This window comes from Hemiscyllium ocellatum, chromosome 43 (assembly GCF_020745735.1).
Source record: "Hemiscyllium ocellatum isolate sHemOce1 chromosome 43, sHemOce1.pat.X.cur, whole genome shotgun sequence".
Lineage (NCBI taxonomy): Eukaryota > Metazoa > Chordata > Chondrichthyes > Orectolobiformes > Hemiscylliidae > Hemiscyllium > Hemiscyllium ocellatum.
In genome coordinates, this window is record NC_083443.1 from 34652721 (window position 1) to 34665543 (window position 12823).

Sequence of the window (12823 nt, forward strand, 5' to 3'; positions counted from 1 at the left end):
AATGCTCATCTTCACCAACTAATTCTTGTGGCCTTTAAATAGCAGACTAATTAAACTTATTGCATTAACACATACATTGAACTACACAGTTTGGCAGTCTGAGCAGAATATTAAAGTAATTGTAATGTTTGGATTTCCCAGGAGCAATGCCACTGGAGATCCTCCAGGCTTATCAATATGATTTTGTTCTTGCAGTGTGGGCATGGTAGGCACTTATTGACTATCCCTCGCTGCTGTCAGTAAGATGTTGGTGAATTACCTGCTTCAAAACAACTGAGTGACTTGTTTGGTCACTTCAGAGAATAGTTAAGAGTCATCCTCTGTTATTGTGGGACTGCAGTCAATCCATGTCAGATATGGATAAGGTCACCAGGTTCCATCCAGTGAAGAATGTTAATGATTAACTCAGTCAGTTTTTACAACAATCTGCAGCTCCATGGCTATGGAAATTTGGTTTTAATTTTATAAACATTTTATTATTCCAAAATACTTTATAACCTGATATTAAATTCTGTAGTTGCTATTGGGTAATTGAACCCATATTCTCTAGATAGCTGTTCTAGAAATACAATACAACTAAAGAGAAAGAATTTCAATTCTCGTTTCTTTCGAATCTTTTTAACAATGTTAATTTACAATGGACATTACAGACAGACAGCATGACTTGTATGTTTCCATGTGAGAGGCAAGTTTTTTTTTCCACCCATTCTGTGTGCTTCCTTATCATTCAGCAGTTACCAAATCCAATGGCTGCAAATCCTTCCTCTGTGACCAGCTTCAAGATTTCATGAAAGGTCCTGCTGGATGACTGTTCCAGTTTCATCCAGTGTTTGTATCATATGCTTCTCTCAGAGCCTCGATTGTCCTGCTGCATGGTGTCCAGAAATGCGAAACAAACCAGCATGTCCCGTAACAAGAGATTTTGTTCACTGCAAAAGCAATATCTGATCAATGTGTTCTAAAATGCCTTTTCTTCCAACAGCCTCCAGTACTACAGCCTTCCAACCACATATGCAGCTCCAAAGAACAAGACACTGGAAAAGTAACAAAGCCAGTCCATATCGAGGACCCCAGTAAGTGTACAGAGAGTGTGAATTGTGAGAGTTACTGCCAAACCAACCAAAATGCAAACGCTGCTGTTTCCTTAGAAACATCTTCAGACAAACCCAGCTTCCATCAATCCATCCCACAAAAGACAGGAGACTGTAATGACAGGCCTGCCCAAGAGCAGCCAGGATGGAAGAAGGTCAGACAAAATTCAAATGTTGCACCAAAAGAACATGACCATAATCTGGTTTCAGTGCAGCAGACCCGTTTACGGAGCACTTCAGTATTTACAGAAGAATCCAGAAATAAAGACTTTCGGCCCAGGTTCGCTTTTAGACAGTGCATACCTTCCAAGAATCCGAGTGTCAAATCCAAGACTCAGACTTCAACAGTGAAGTCTTCTCAACTTTCCAAATCCAGAAAGAATGCTGGTGCAGTCTCTCACCCCGAGATTTTCATTGGAGAATGTCCAGTTCAACTCTCAACAAGAGATCAAAAGGAATCAGAATGTCAACTCCCCCTACCAGTACACATCAACCTAACAACACCGAGAAATGAACAGCAAAACAGAAAAGCTGAACTTCCACCATCCCTATCTGCCCCACTGCTGAGCAGTAAGACAACAAATTCTCAGCCACTCGTCAGGGAGAATCAGCACGGTGAACCCGACAAACACAGGGACGAATCCCATTTGGGGATCTTACCATTCAACAAGCTACAGAGAAAGCAGCCGCTTCTAGAAGACGGTTCACGAAAGGTTCAGAGTTATGATTCCCATCCTGAGAAATCTGCCAGCTCTTTCCGGCATTCCCGCCTTCCTCAACCAAAGATGCATGTTTCCGGCTTCTCAAACAGAAACTCCCAGTGTTGACTGAAGCCTTGCATTAAACATTTCTGTTGCAGTTTACATTGCAGGAGAAGGTTTAGACTTTAATTTTGAACCTGGAAACTGTTGACTTTGGTATAATTTACTGAACTCACTGTTGACTTAACTCTTAGAAACAGCTCCTGCTGACCTGATTGATGCAATGTCAAAGACTTGGGCATTTAATGACCCTCAAGACAGTTTATATTTCCAGTTTGTGGCCTTTTGTTTTCTCTGTGATAGTACAAAGTCACAGGTGTGGGAAGTTTGGATGAGAAGCAGGGGTGGTTTGGCCGGGGATGGATGGGAAATAGCAGAATAGCTTACTGTACAGCAGTTTATGAATCTGTAATGACCTGGACATGAATCATTTAGGTGTAAAGGGTGACAATGGGGGCGGGGGAGGGGGGGGTGTTTTTAAAGCAGATATTGTATTAATTGTTCAATAATACCACTGTCCTCCATTTCAGTTGGTCTGCATGAACATGTTATCATTGGGAAGACAATTTGGAGAAAGCTGCTGATCCTAATCTAAAATAGCCTCACCAAGTTAAACATTTTTATTTGTTTGGAACCATTAGTTTAAGAATATATTTAAGTTAAAATTCTGGAGGGTTAGCTTTATATAAATTAAGTAATAAAATAACATGCTGCATTACAATGCTTGCTACAGAAATTATACTTGATGGATCTTCACCAACAGCCTGCTGCTGTTCAAAGACCAAATGGATGTTAAGTCCAGTGGATCAATGCAGAAAGAGTGAGAGGATAATTGTGCTTCAGGATGGCTTGCCAGAATCCCAGTGGAGTTATCTGAAAGAAGGAGTATAGTCCTTTCCAACTGAACTGGTACTGAGTGTTTTAAAATACAACCCTTCCAACTGTGAGCTGGGAGACAGCTGGTTTCAAAATCATTGAGTGAAAAGGGACTCTTGAATTCCTTACCTGCACCATCATTATGCATGCAGGTCCTTCCAAATTAATGGTTGCTGCGAAACCATCACTTATCAATAAGTATAGTACCTTGATAGATAATTACCAATTATGTACTTTCAACTCCATGTGTTAATGGTCTCCTGAGTCACAGCTGGGCTGATCTTTCACCCCAGTAGATCTGGATTTAAAATCAGGTCTGCCTCATTGGTTGGAAGTTTCCTTTGCCAGCTTCTCTAGCTTTTAATGATCTTCACTGAATCTTTTAGACAGTTTTGCAATCCAGTTCCCAGTAGACATAAGTGCACAGAACAGAACTTTGCACTAATTTGACAGCCTCCCTCAGAAAGGTTACAGAAGCAGATGGTGTGAGAATTTAAAGATCCCTCACTGGTGTGCTGGGCAAACTGTATCTAACTCTGGAACCATGTTGCTACGCCATGATCTTGGCATGCTGCATCCTGGGCACAACATTTGTGAATGCTGTACACTTGTGCCATGGAGCGAAATGTCTCATTGGCATCACCAAATTATACTGCAGCCACTTCAGGAAGGGTCAAAATGATTAGAAAATTGTTGAGTCCAAACCCAAAAAGTCCACATTTAATTTATTGGTGTTCTGGTCTCCTTAGGTAGTATTTGGCAGTGTTTAATCATCACTCCTCAGTAAGCTCATCCCCTGTAGTGTTCAGCTTGTGGTTTGAGATTGTCTGAATTCAATTATTGCTGCTGTGATCAAGTGACATTTTTGCCCTGGCCCTGTTCACAGAAATCACATGAAACCTGTGACAGCTACTTCAAACAGCACCTCAATTTCTTAAAATGGTAACTTCTAATTTTGGGTTGTCGGGAAAGAAAGGTCAGAACAACGGTTCTCATTAAGCCAGATTTTTCAGTTTGTTCCAAACTTTTGTCAACATTTCATATAAAATGTGAATATGTTCTGCTGTTTCAAACTGCAGTCCCATCTTAACTTTAAAAATCTTCACACATACACTTACTTTGGACACATGGTGAGTTGGTGGTGCGCCTGGAGGTGAGTTTTCCTCTTCATTGTCTTCTAACAAAATCCTTTTCGGATGTTGGTAGATTAAGCAAATGGAAGAGACTTTCAACTGCTAATGAGAGCTGGTGTTGAGGTTAAATAGCCCTGATTTTTCTTGTTATTGTTAGATTGTTGACAATGCTTGTCGACTGGAAGAAGTCTCCAACTGACCAACACCTTCCCTCCCCACCCCCTATCCCCACCCCTCGCCACCACCATCCCCAACCTTATCAATCAATCTCATTGCAGTAACACATGACTTCACTTCTAAGAAAAGGCTGTTTCCACACTGCCTGTTACCTCTGTAAATAGTTTGCTGGTACAGATCATATTTAATGAACCAGGAACAGCATAAAATATTATTTAAGTTGAGTACTTTTCTATGCATTAGACCCATCTGCAGAGTCAGTGGTATTATCTAATGATAAAGTCAGAAATGTTAGCATGAAAGAGGGACAAGACAGTCCTGCATTCAATACTGCAACTTGCTTCACATCACAGCTCAGCCGCCCTGACCTCACTCTGCCTGCTCTTTTCCTATTCCTTTTTAATATTTATCATGAATTGTTCCTATAAGGATAATTCTTGCCTAAAATTATAGCACAAATGTAACATAAAACTGGCTACATGACAAAAATTGAGATCTTGAAGAGCTCGATCCAAGTGTAAAGTATTATTATTTGTCAATTGGATCTGCACGAATTTGCTGGTTTATAAATAACAAGGGTGAAATTGTAAATGGTTTCAATTCTAAATCGTTATATTTAGAGTTTCTTTACCAGTCAATGCTGTATGACATTGGACATGCAGTGTTGAGACCCTGTGTAATCCTCAATGGGTCAGAAAGTAGGAATTACAGATGAGGAGGCACAAAACTCTTTTTTGCCTTTTGGAAGTCATATACTCTTATTCCTAATTCATAGTTCCATTACAAATTCTATAATCCACACTTATAATGGAAATGTCAATGTGAACCTGTCAATTATAATCACTCTTGCTAATTGTGACACTGCAGTGCACTCAGATTTTTAATATAATCATAGATAGAAGTATATACATGGATAGTATATCTCATTACAGGTATTCATGAGTTACATATTGCCCAGGTCGTTCGGATTTGTAAGTTGCTAAATATAATCAATTATGTGTCAAACATATACTGCTGTGTTCAAGTGCAATATATACTGTTGTTAATAACAAAATGAGGTATATATTATATGTATATGCAAAATTAATTATCGACTAAATCTCTGAAACTGCATACTAGGTAAAATGAACAAAGAATTGCACTTTAAATGATTTTATGCGTCATACAGCTGTGCCTATGCCTGCGGGTGCTACAAAGGCCAATGCGGCATTTATCACTTTTCTGCTTTTGTTCTTGGGAAATGCTTGTTACTTTGGGTGGTAAGTGCTGTTATCATTGCACAGTAACATGGTGACTCACTGTATTCATGATAATTCCCAGTACTTCAATCAGGAGGCTGGCTAAGTTCTGTTTCTCCATTGTTGCACATGTCCTGATCACTCTTCTCAAGAGTAAAGTCAGAATTGCGGGTCTAAATGTGGAAGGGTGGTATAAAGTCATCATACATATGTGCTGTAGTATGTTAATTCTTGTGAAACATAAGCTAATTCCACCTCTCCTGTGTGAGAGTTCCATTTCAAAGCCGTTATTAAAACAAGCAAAGCATTAATTGATGCAACAACTTGACCATGTCCGGGGAGATTTATTTGTAAAAACCAAAAGAACTGCTGATGCTGTAAATCAGAAACTAAAACAGAAGTTGCTGAAAAAGCTCAGCAGGTCCGGCAGCATCCGTGGAGAGAAATCAGAGTTAACTTTTCTAATCGAGTGACTGTTCCTCAGACCTTCGTGTTTGATGCATACTGCAGAAGTGTTCTTGACAAAAAACAACAAAGTATCTTTGCCCAGATTTTGCTGCCAAAATTCAGGCTACTTCAGCAACAATCCCAAACTGACTGAGGGAGTTTTTCGTCAGTTTTCTGATTTCCTATCTGCCTGTCCCAATCTTCCAACCAAAATTACCTTGCTATCACAACAAAAGGAAGATTTGCCAGTCATTCAAAGCAGAACAAAGAACAATGCAGCACAGAAGTAGGCCCATTGGCCCTCCAAGTTTGTGCCGACACATTGTGCCCTTCCATAGAACATAGGAAGTTGTTGGCAGGTCGGATCAAGGAAAACTCTAAAGCCTTCTATAGGAATATCAGAAATAAAGGAATGACTAGAATAAGATTACGGCCAATCAAAAATAGTACTGGAAAGTTGTGTTTGGAATCTGAGGACAGAGGGGGAAGTGCTTCATGACAAGGACAATGTTAGTGAGAATACGGCTTCAAGGTTATTTGGGATTGAGGTTGACAAAGAGAAGGTTTCAGCAATTTTGGAAAATCTGAAAACAGATAAGACCCCTGGGCCAGATGGGATTTATCCTTGGATTCTCTGGGAAGCCAGGGAGGAGATTGCAGAGCCTTTGGTTTCAATCTTTGTGTGTCATCGTTGTTGACAGGATGATGACTAAAGACTGGTAGGATAGCTAATGTTGTTCCCTTGTTTAAGAAGGGGAGTCGGGACAGCCCTGGGAATTGTAGGCCTGTGAGCCTTACTTCAGTTGTGGGTAAGGTGTTGGAAAGGGTTATAAGAGATAGGATTTATAACCATCTGGAAAGGAATAACTTGATTAGGGATAGTCAACACGGTTTTGTGAAGGGTAGGTCGTGCCTCGCTAACCTTATTGAGTTCTTTGAGAAGGTGTCAAAACAGGTGGATGAAGGTAAAGTGGTTGATGTGGTGTATGGGAACTTCAATAAGGCGTTTGATGAAGTTCCACGCAGTAGGCTATTGCACAAAATATGGAGTTTTGGGATTGAAGGTGGTTTAGTGGTTTGGATCAGCAATTGGCTAGCTGAAAGAAGAAAGAGGGTGGTGCTTGATGGGAAATGTTCATCCTGGCGTTCAGTTACCAGTGGTGTACTGCAAGGATGTGTTTTGGGGCCACTGCTGTTTGGCATTTTTATAAATGATCTGGATGTGGGCATAGAAGGATGGGTTAGTAAATTTGGAGATGATGTTAAAGTAGGCAGAGTTGTGAACAGTATTGAAGAATGTTGTGGGTTTCAGAGGGATGTAGATAAGATTTAGAGCTGGTTGAGAAATGACAAATGGAGTTTAATGTGGAAAAGTGTGAGGTAGTTCACTTTGGAAGAAGTAACAGGAATGCAGAGTACTGGACTAATGATAAAATTCTTGGCAGTGTAGATGAACAGAGAGGTCTCGATGTCTAGGTGCAAAAATCCTTGAAACCTGCCACCCAGGTTAATAGGCTTGTTAAGAAGGTGTTTGGTCTGTTGGCATTTATTGGTAAGGGGATTGAGTTTCGGAGCCACGAGGTCATACTTCAGCCGTATCATACACTGATAAGGCTGTACCTGGAGTATTCTGTGCAGTTCTGGTCACTGTAACATAGGAAGGATGTGGAAGCTTTGGGAAGGGTTCAGAGGAGATTTACTAGGATGTTGCCTGGTATGGAGGAAAGGTCTTACAAGGAAAGGCTGAGGAAACTGAGGCTGTTTTTGTTGGAGGGAAGAAGGTTAAGAGGTTACTTAATTGAGACATGTAAGATGATCAGTGGGTTAGACAGAGTGAACAGGGAGAGCCTTTTTCCTCGGATGGTGAAGGCTAACACGAAGGGACGTTGCTTTAAATTGAGGGTGATAGATTTAGGACAGATATCGGGGTAGATTCTTCACTCAGAATAGTAGGGGCATGGAATGGCCTGCCTGCAACAGTAGTAGACTCGCTGACGTTAAGGGCATTTAAATGGGCATTGGATATACATATGGATAATAATGGAACGGTGTAGGTTAGATGGGCATCGGATTATTTTCACAGGTTGGTGCAACATTGAGGGCCGAAGGGCCTGTACTGCTCTGTAACGTTCTATGTTCATACTAAAACTGTCCTCACTTACAGGATCCGCATCACTCGATTCACTTGCTATTCATGTATTCATCCAGGTGTTTCTCGAATGCTGCCGTTGTGTCTCCTTCCACCAACACCTCTGGTAGTGCCTTCCAGACACTCACCACTCTTTGTGTGAAAGACTTGCCTCACACATCTCTTTTAAACTTGCTTCAACCTGTGTCCCCTAGTAATTGACCCCTCCACCCTGTGAAAAAGCCTCATATTTCCAATTCTATCCTTGCCATTCACAATCTTATAAACTTCTATTGGGTCGCCTTAACCTCCTGCACTCCAGTGAAAACAAACCCAATCTATCCAACCTTTCTTCATAGCTAAAAGCCCCCATATCAGGCAACATCTTGGTAGACGTCTTGTGTACCCTCTCCAAAACATCCCATGCTTCTGGTAGTGTGGTGACCAGAACTGTGCACAATATTCCAAGTCTGACCCAACTAGAGTTCTATAAAGTTGCAGCATAACTTGTCTATCCTTATATTCAATGGCCTTTCCAATGAAGGCACGCATGCCATAGGCCTTTTCTTGCTCCCTCATCTACCTGAGTTGCCACCTTCAGTGATCTGTGGACTTGATCCTTCTGCATGTCAGTACCCCTAAGGGAGTATTCATCTCATTGTGGTTTGTGAGACCTTGTTCTTAGTAGAATGGATGACTGAGCTTCCAAATAATTTGTTGTAATGTGAAGTGCTTTAGAGTGTTTTCTGAGAGAAATCATAATGTGTCATATAAATGCAAGCTTTTCGTCAGGCAGTTAGATATCTAAATGAGAACTGTACCCACAGCAGCTTTAATATAAGTATCCATGTTTTAATGACAAGATTATTTGATTTGATAAAACAAACTACAGGGATGAGAGGAGAATGATTTAGACTTCTGATAGTGTTCAAATTGAATTTATTCTAATACTGTCTGCCAGAAATCGTGCAGCTTTGATCCTGTCTGTCTGTTTGTACTGTTTACCTGAACTACTTGTCAGTTTGAAAGATTAATCAGAGGGCTTCCTTGGGAAAAAAATCAAATTACTGTTACTCCATGAATTTTCTTCCTGCATTTTCCATCTTTCCTATATTGCCTTCGGGCATAGGGCATTTTCAATGTCAGCAAATTTATAGATTCTATTGAAATCCAATCCCAGATTTCCATTTTCCATCCATTATCCCCTTCTGTCTCCTTTCCCCAGGAATGAAGAAAGATAAAACCACACTGAGCCATTCTCTGTACCTCTTAACAAAGCAGGAAATATAAAATTTATCTCAAAAATGCTACATGTGAAACAAAACCCTTCTTGACCACTTTACAGCCCTGTTAAAGAAACTCCCCAACCCCTCCCCCCAAAATGATGTCCCACGTGGGTGTATATTTGCTCACTGAGCTGGAAGGTGTGTTTTATCACTATGCTGGGTAACATCATCAGTGAGCCTCCAGTGAAGCACTGATGTTCTGTCCCACTTTCTATTCATGTGTCACGGTCTGTTACAGTGGGTGATATCATTTCCTGTTCTCGGAGGTTGGTAAATGGGGTCCAAATCAATTTGTTTATTGATGGAGTTCTGGTTTGAATGCCAGGCCACTAGGAATTCCCGTGCGTGTCTCTGTTTAGCCTGTCCCAGGACGGGTGTGTTGTCCCAATCGAACGAGTGTCCCTCATTGTCTGTGTATAAGGATACTAATGATAGTTGGATGTGTCTTTTGGTGGCTAGTTGGTGCTCGTGTATCCTGGTGGCTAGTTTCCTGCCCCTCTATCCGATGTAATGTTTGATGCAGTCCTTGCAGGATACTTGGTATATGTTGTTCATTCTGTTGGTTGTTGGTACAGGGCCCTTGAGATTCACTGAGAGCTGTTTCAGTGTGTAGGTAGGTTTCTGGGCTACCATGATGCCAAGGGTCAGAGTAGTCTGGTCGTCATATCCGAGATATCTTTCATGTATGGTAGGGTGACTCGAGTCTCTGGGTGTGTTGTGTCTTCCTGTTCAGGTCTGTTGTGTAAGAATCAGCGGACTGTGCTTATCGGGTACCTGTTGTTCCTGAATACATTGTGTAGGTGTTTTTCTTCGGCTTCTCCTAGTTCCTGGGTGCTGTAGTGTGTTGTGGCTCATTTAAATAGTGTCCTGATACAGGTCCCTTTGTGGGTGTTGGGATAGTTGCCCCTGTAGTTGTGTGTGTGGGTGTGTGTGTGTGTGTGTGTGTGTGGGTGTGTGTGTGTGTGTGTGTGTGTGTGTGTGTGTGTGTGTATAGCTTTCCTGTAAATGCAGGTCTGCAGCTCTCCATTGGCTCTTGGTTTTACTGTGACATCGAGGAAGGGGAGTCAGTTATTGTTCTCTTCCTCTTTGGTGAATATTATACTGATAGGGATGTTATTTATGTCTTTGTGGGTTTCTTCTAATTTGTTGATTTCATGATGACAAAGGTGTCATCCACATAGTGGACCCAAAACTTGGGTTGAATCGTGGGCAAGGCTGCTCGTTCCAACCTCTGCATTACTGCTTCTGCTATAAATCCTGATATTGGTGATCACCTGGGTGTTTGTAGGTCTTGTCATTGAAGGTGAAGTGGGTTGTGAGACATAGGTCTACTAGTTTGAGGATGCTCTCCTTGCAGATGAAGTTGCTGTGGTCTGGTGTTTGTGTCCTTGGTTTGTCTAGTAGTGCGGTCATTGTTTCTTTGGCCAGGCTGATGTTAATTGATGTAAATCGGGCTGTTACATCAGAGGAAATCATGACCTTGTCATCTCTACCTTGCTGATTTTGATGATGTTCAGGAATTCCTGGGTGGAGTGGTATGAGTCTTCTACTGGGTATTTCAGTTTGTATTGGAGTTCCTTTGCTAGTCTGTATGTTGGTGTGCCAGGGGTCAGACTGTGGATCTGAGGTTTGGGGGGGGGGGGAGGAGCTGGTTTGTGTAATCTGTAGAAGTGAGGTGTTTTGGATCATGAAGTTTCATTCCTTGTAGGTCTGTCTTGTTAATTTCATCTGTTTTGTGTAGTTTCCTCAGGGATGCTGTAATACAGTTTTCTAGCTATGGAGTCAGGTCCATTGCCACCTGCTGGTAGCTGTTGGTATTGCCTAGTAGTGTGACCAGATTTCCCAAACTGAACTTGTCCAAATGTCTCTCATTGGTTATAATTATACCCTGATGGAGAACCGAGTGAAACAACCCGGTTGAGTTTGGCAATCTCAACTCAGATACAGGTTCCTGTTGTCCACAGTGTAGAGTGTCTACATGTGTGTGCTCATGTCCATGTGTTTATGTACCTCTATCTGTCTGAGTGTGTGTGTTTGAGTGGCTGTGAATCTGAATGAGCATGCATGTAAGTCTCTGTGGTAGTCTGAGTGTGTATGTATGAGTATCTGCCTGTCTGTGCCTGTGTGTCTGTCTGTGAGCATTTGTCTCTCTGAGCATGTGTCTGACTATGAACATGTGTGTTGTCTCTGTGTTTGTCTCTTAGTATGCAATTATCTGTTGGTGCATGCGCGTATATGTCTGTGAGCATATGTGTCTGTGCGTGCGCATGTTAATGGCTTACCTGTGTGTGTCTGACTGTGAGTGTGTCTATGGGTGTGTGTGCACAAGTGTGACATATCAATATAGTGGAGGTTCCAGTGTTTGTGTTTTGTTTGGCAGTATTTAGATTTTCTTGATTTGTTCCCTTGAATTCTGGGGAGGGGGAAGAGCAGTCACAATAAGGTAAGACATATTTTTGGCAATTAACCAATATTTACACAAGTTAATCCGCTCTAACCAGGAAATGAAAGATTCATTAATTCTGGCCTGAAAATACAAAGTAAACAGTTTGTCAACTGTGTATTTAACTGGCTAATTACAGGCTCATTTGATAAAGGAGCTTGTACAGAAAACAGCAGGCGGTTCATTACTGCCTGCTCTTCACTGTGTTGCCTGACACCCATCGCTTTCAGTTTTTCTCCCACCCTCCCTTCTCCACTCTCTCTTCTCCATCTCTTCATTACCTCCTTTCCAACTGACCCTCCTGCTCTGACAGTGTAACCATGTCAGTTCTGCCAGGGCTCTCAACTGAAATGAACAGACAATGCTGTTGGCATCACACTGTTTCCCAGTCCTTCTCGGGGGATTAGGTTTCGGATGAACGGCTGTTTCAGGGGTTAGTGTAAACTGGCTCCACGTCCTGAAGTGAGACATGTTAGCTGGTGAAGAAACAGTCAGTTGGATGCCTTTTCACATTGTGCTGACATAATCTAACCTTACAGAGCTCCAGGTTTCCTTCAGTCCCATTTTGTGCAGAGTCTCAAGACCATCACCAGGATCTATACTGAGGCAGTGATCCACAGGTGAGTTGAAATCCACAAGAGGAGCTTGGAGTATGATTATAGTTCATTCTTGTCTATTTCTGTGCAGTATATGGTATGGAGATGTTATTTAATGACCCCAAAGTCATCTTTTTGCCCACTTAGACCACCTTCATTCCATTCTTTGCATGGTTTCAAGTCCTAACGTGTCCCAGTGCAGTGAGACATAAGACAGAATCCAACATGTAATCCAGGAAATTGGATTGAAGTGGGAATATGGTATTGAATCCACAGGGAGGGTACACATTGGATCCTGCTACTATTTAAACTTTTGATGTTAAGTTGCTATGAATCAAAACCTCAACTATTTATGAAAGTATATCCTTTGTTTCAGTGATTTCATAGTCACAACATAGACCAATACTGCAAGTATGGTTATTGCAAACATAGTCTGACTGCAAAGCCCATTCCAAGTGGTCTTAATCAGTCCTGTGATGTGCTACAAAGTACTTCAAGATAGACTCAGTGTTAGTTGGGAGATGGATGGAGTCACTGCATTTTACTCAAAGTCACCAAGTTCTAACGTGTTCTACAGACTTGCGGAAGTATAGAAAGGAAGGAAGACTTTAATTTATATGGTGCCGATCATGACCTTGGGAGGTCCC

The 12823-nt window shown here is 41.5% G+C and overlaps 1 protein-coding gene across 2 annotated transcripts in view; it reads left to right on the forward strand.

Moving 5' to 3' along the window:
- Positions 1 to 2295, forward strand: part of LOC132834988 (serine-rich coiled-coil domain-containing protein 2-like) — a 636764-nt gene extending 634469 nt beyond the window's left edge. The window contains exon 11 of one of the 2 annotated variants that reach the window (XM_060854168.1): positions 983 to 2295. In XM_060854168.1, coding sequence (XP_060710151.1) covers positions 983 to 1918 — 936 coding nt within the window. In that variant the 3' untranslated portion in view covers positions 1919 to 2295. The remainder of the gene's footprint in view (positions 1 to 982) is intronic. The other variant, XM_060854169.1, reaches the window with a different exon arrangement.
- The last annotated feature ends 10528 nt before the right edge of the window (positions 2296 to 12823 follow it).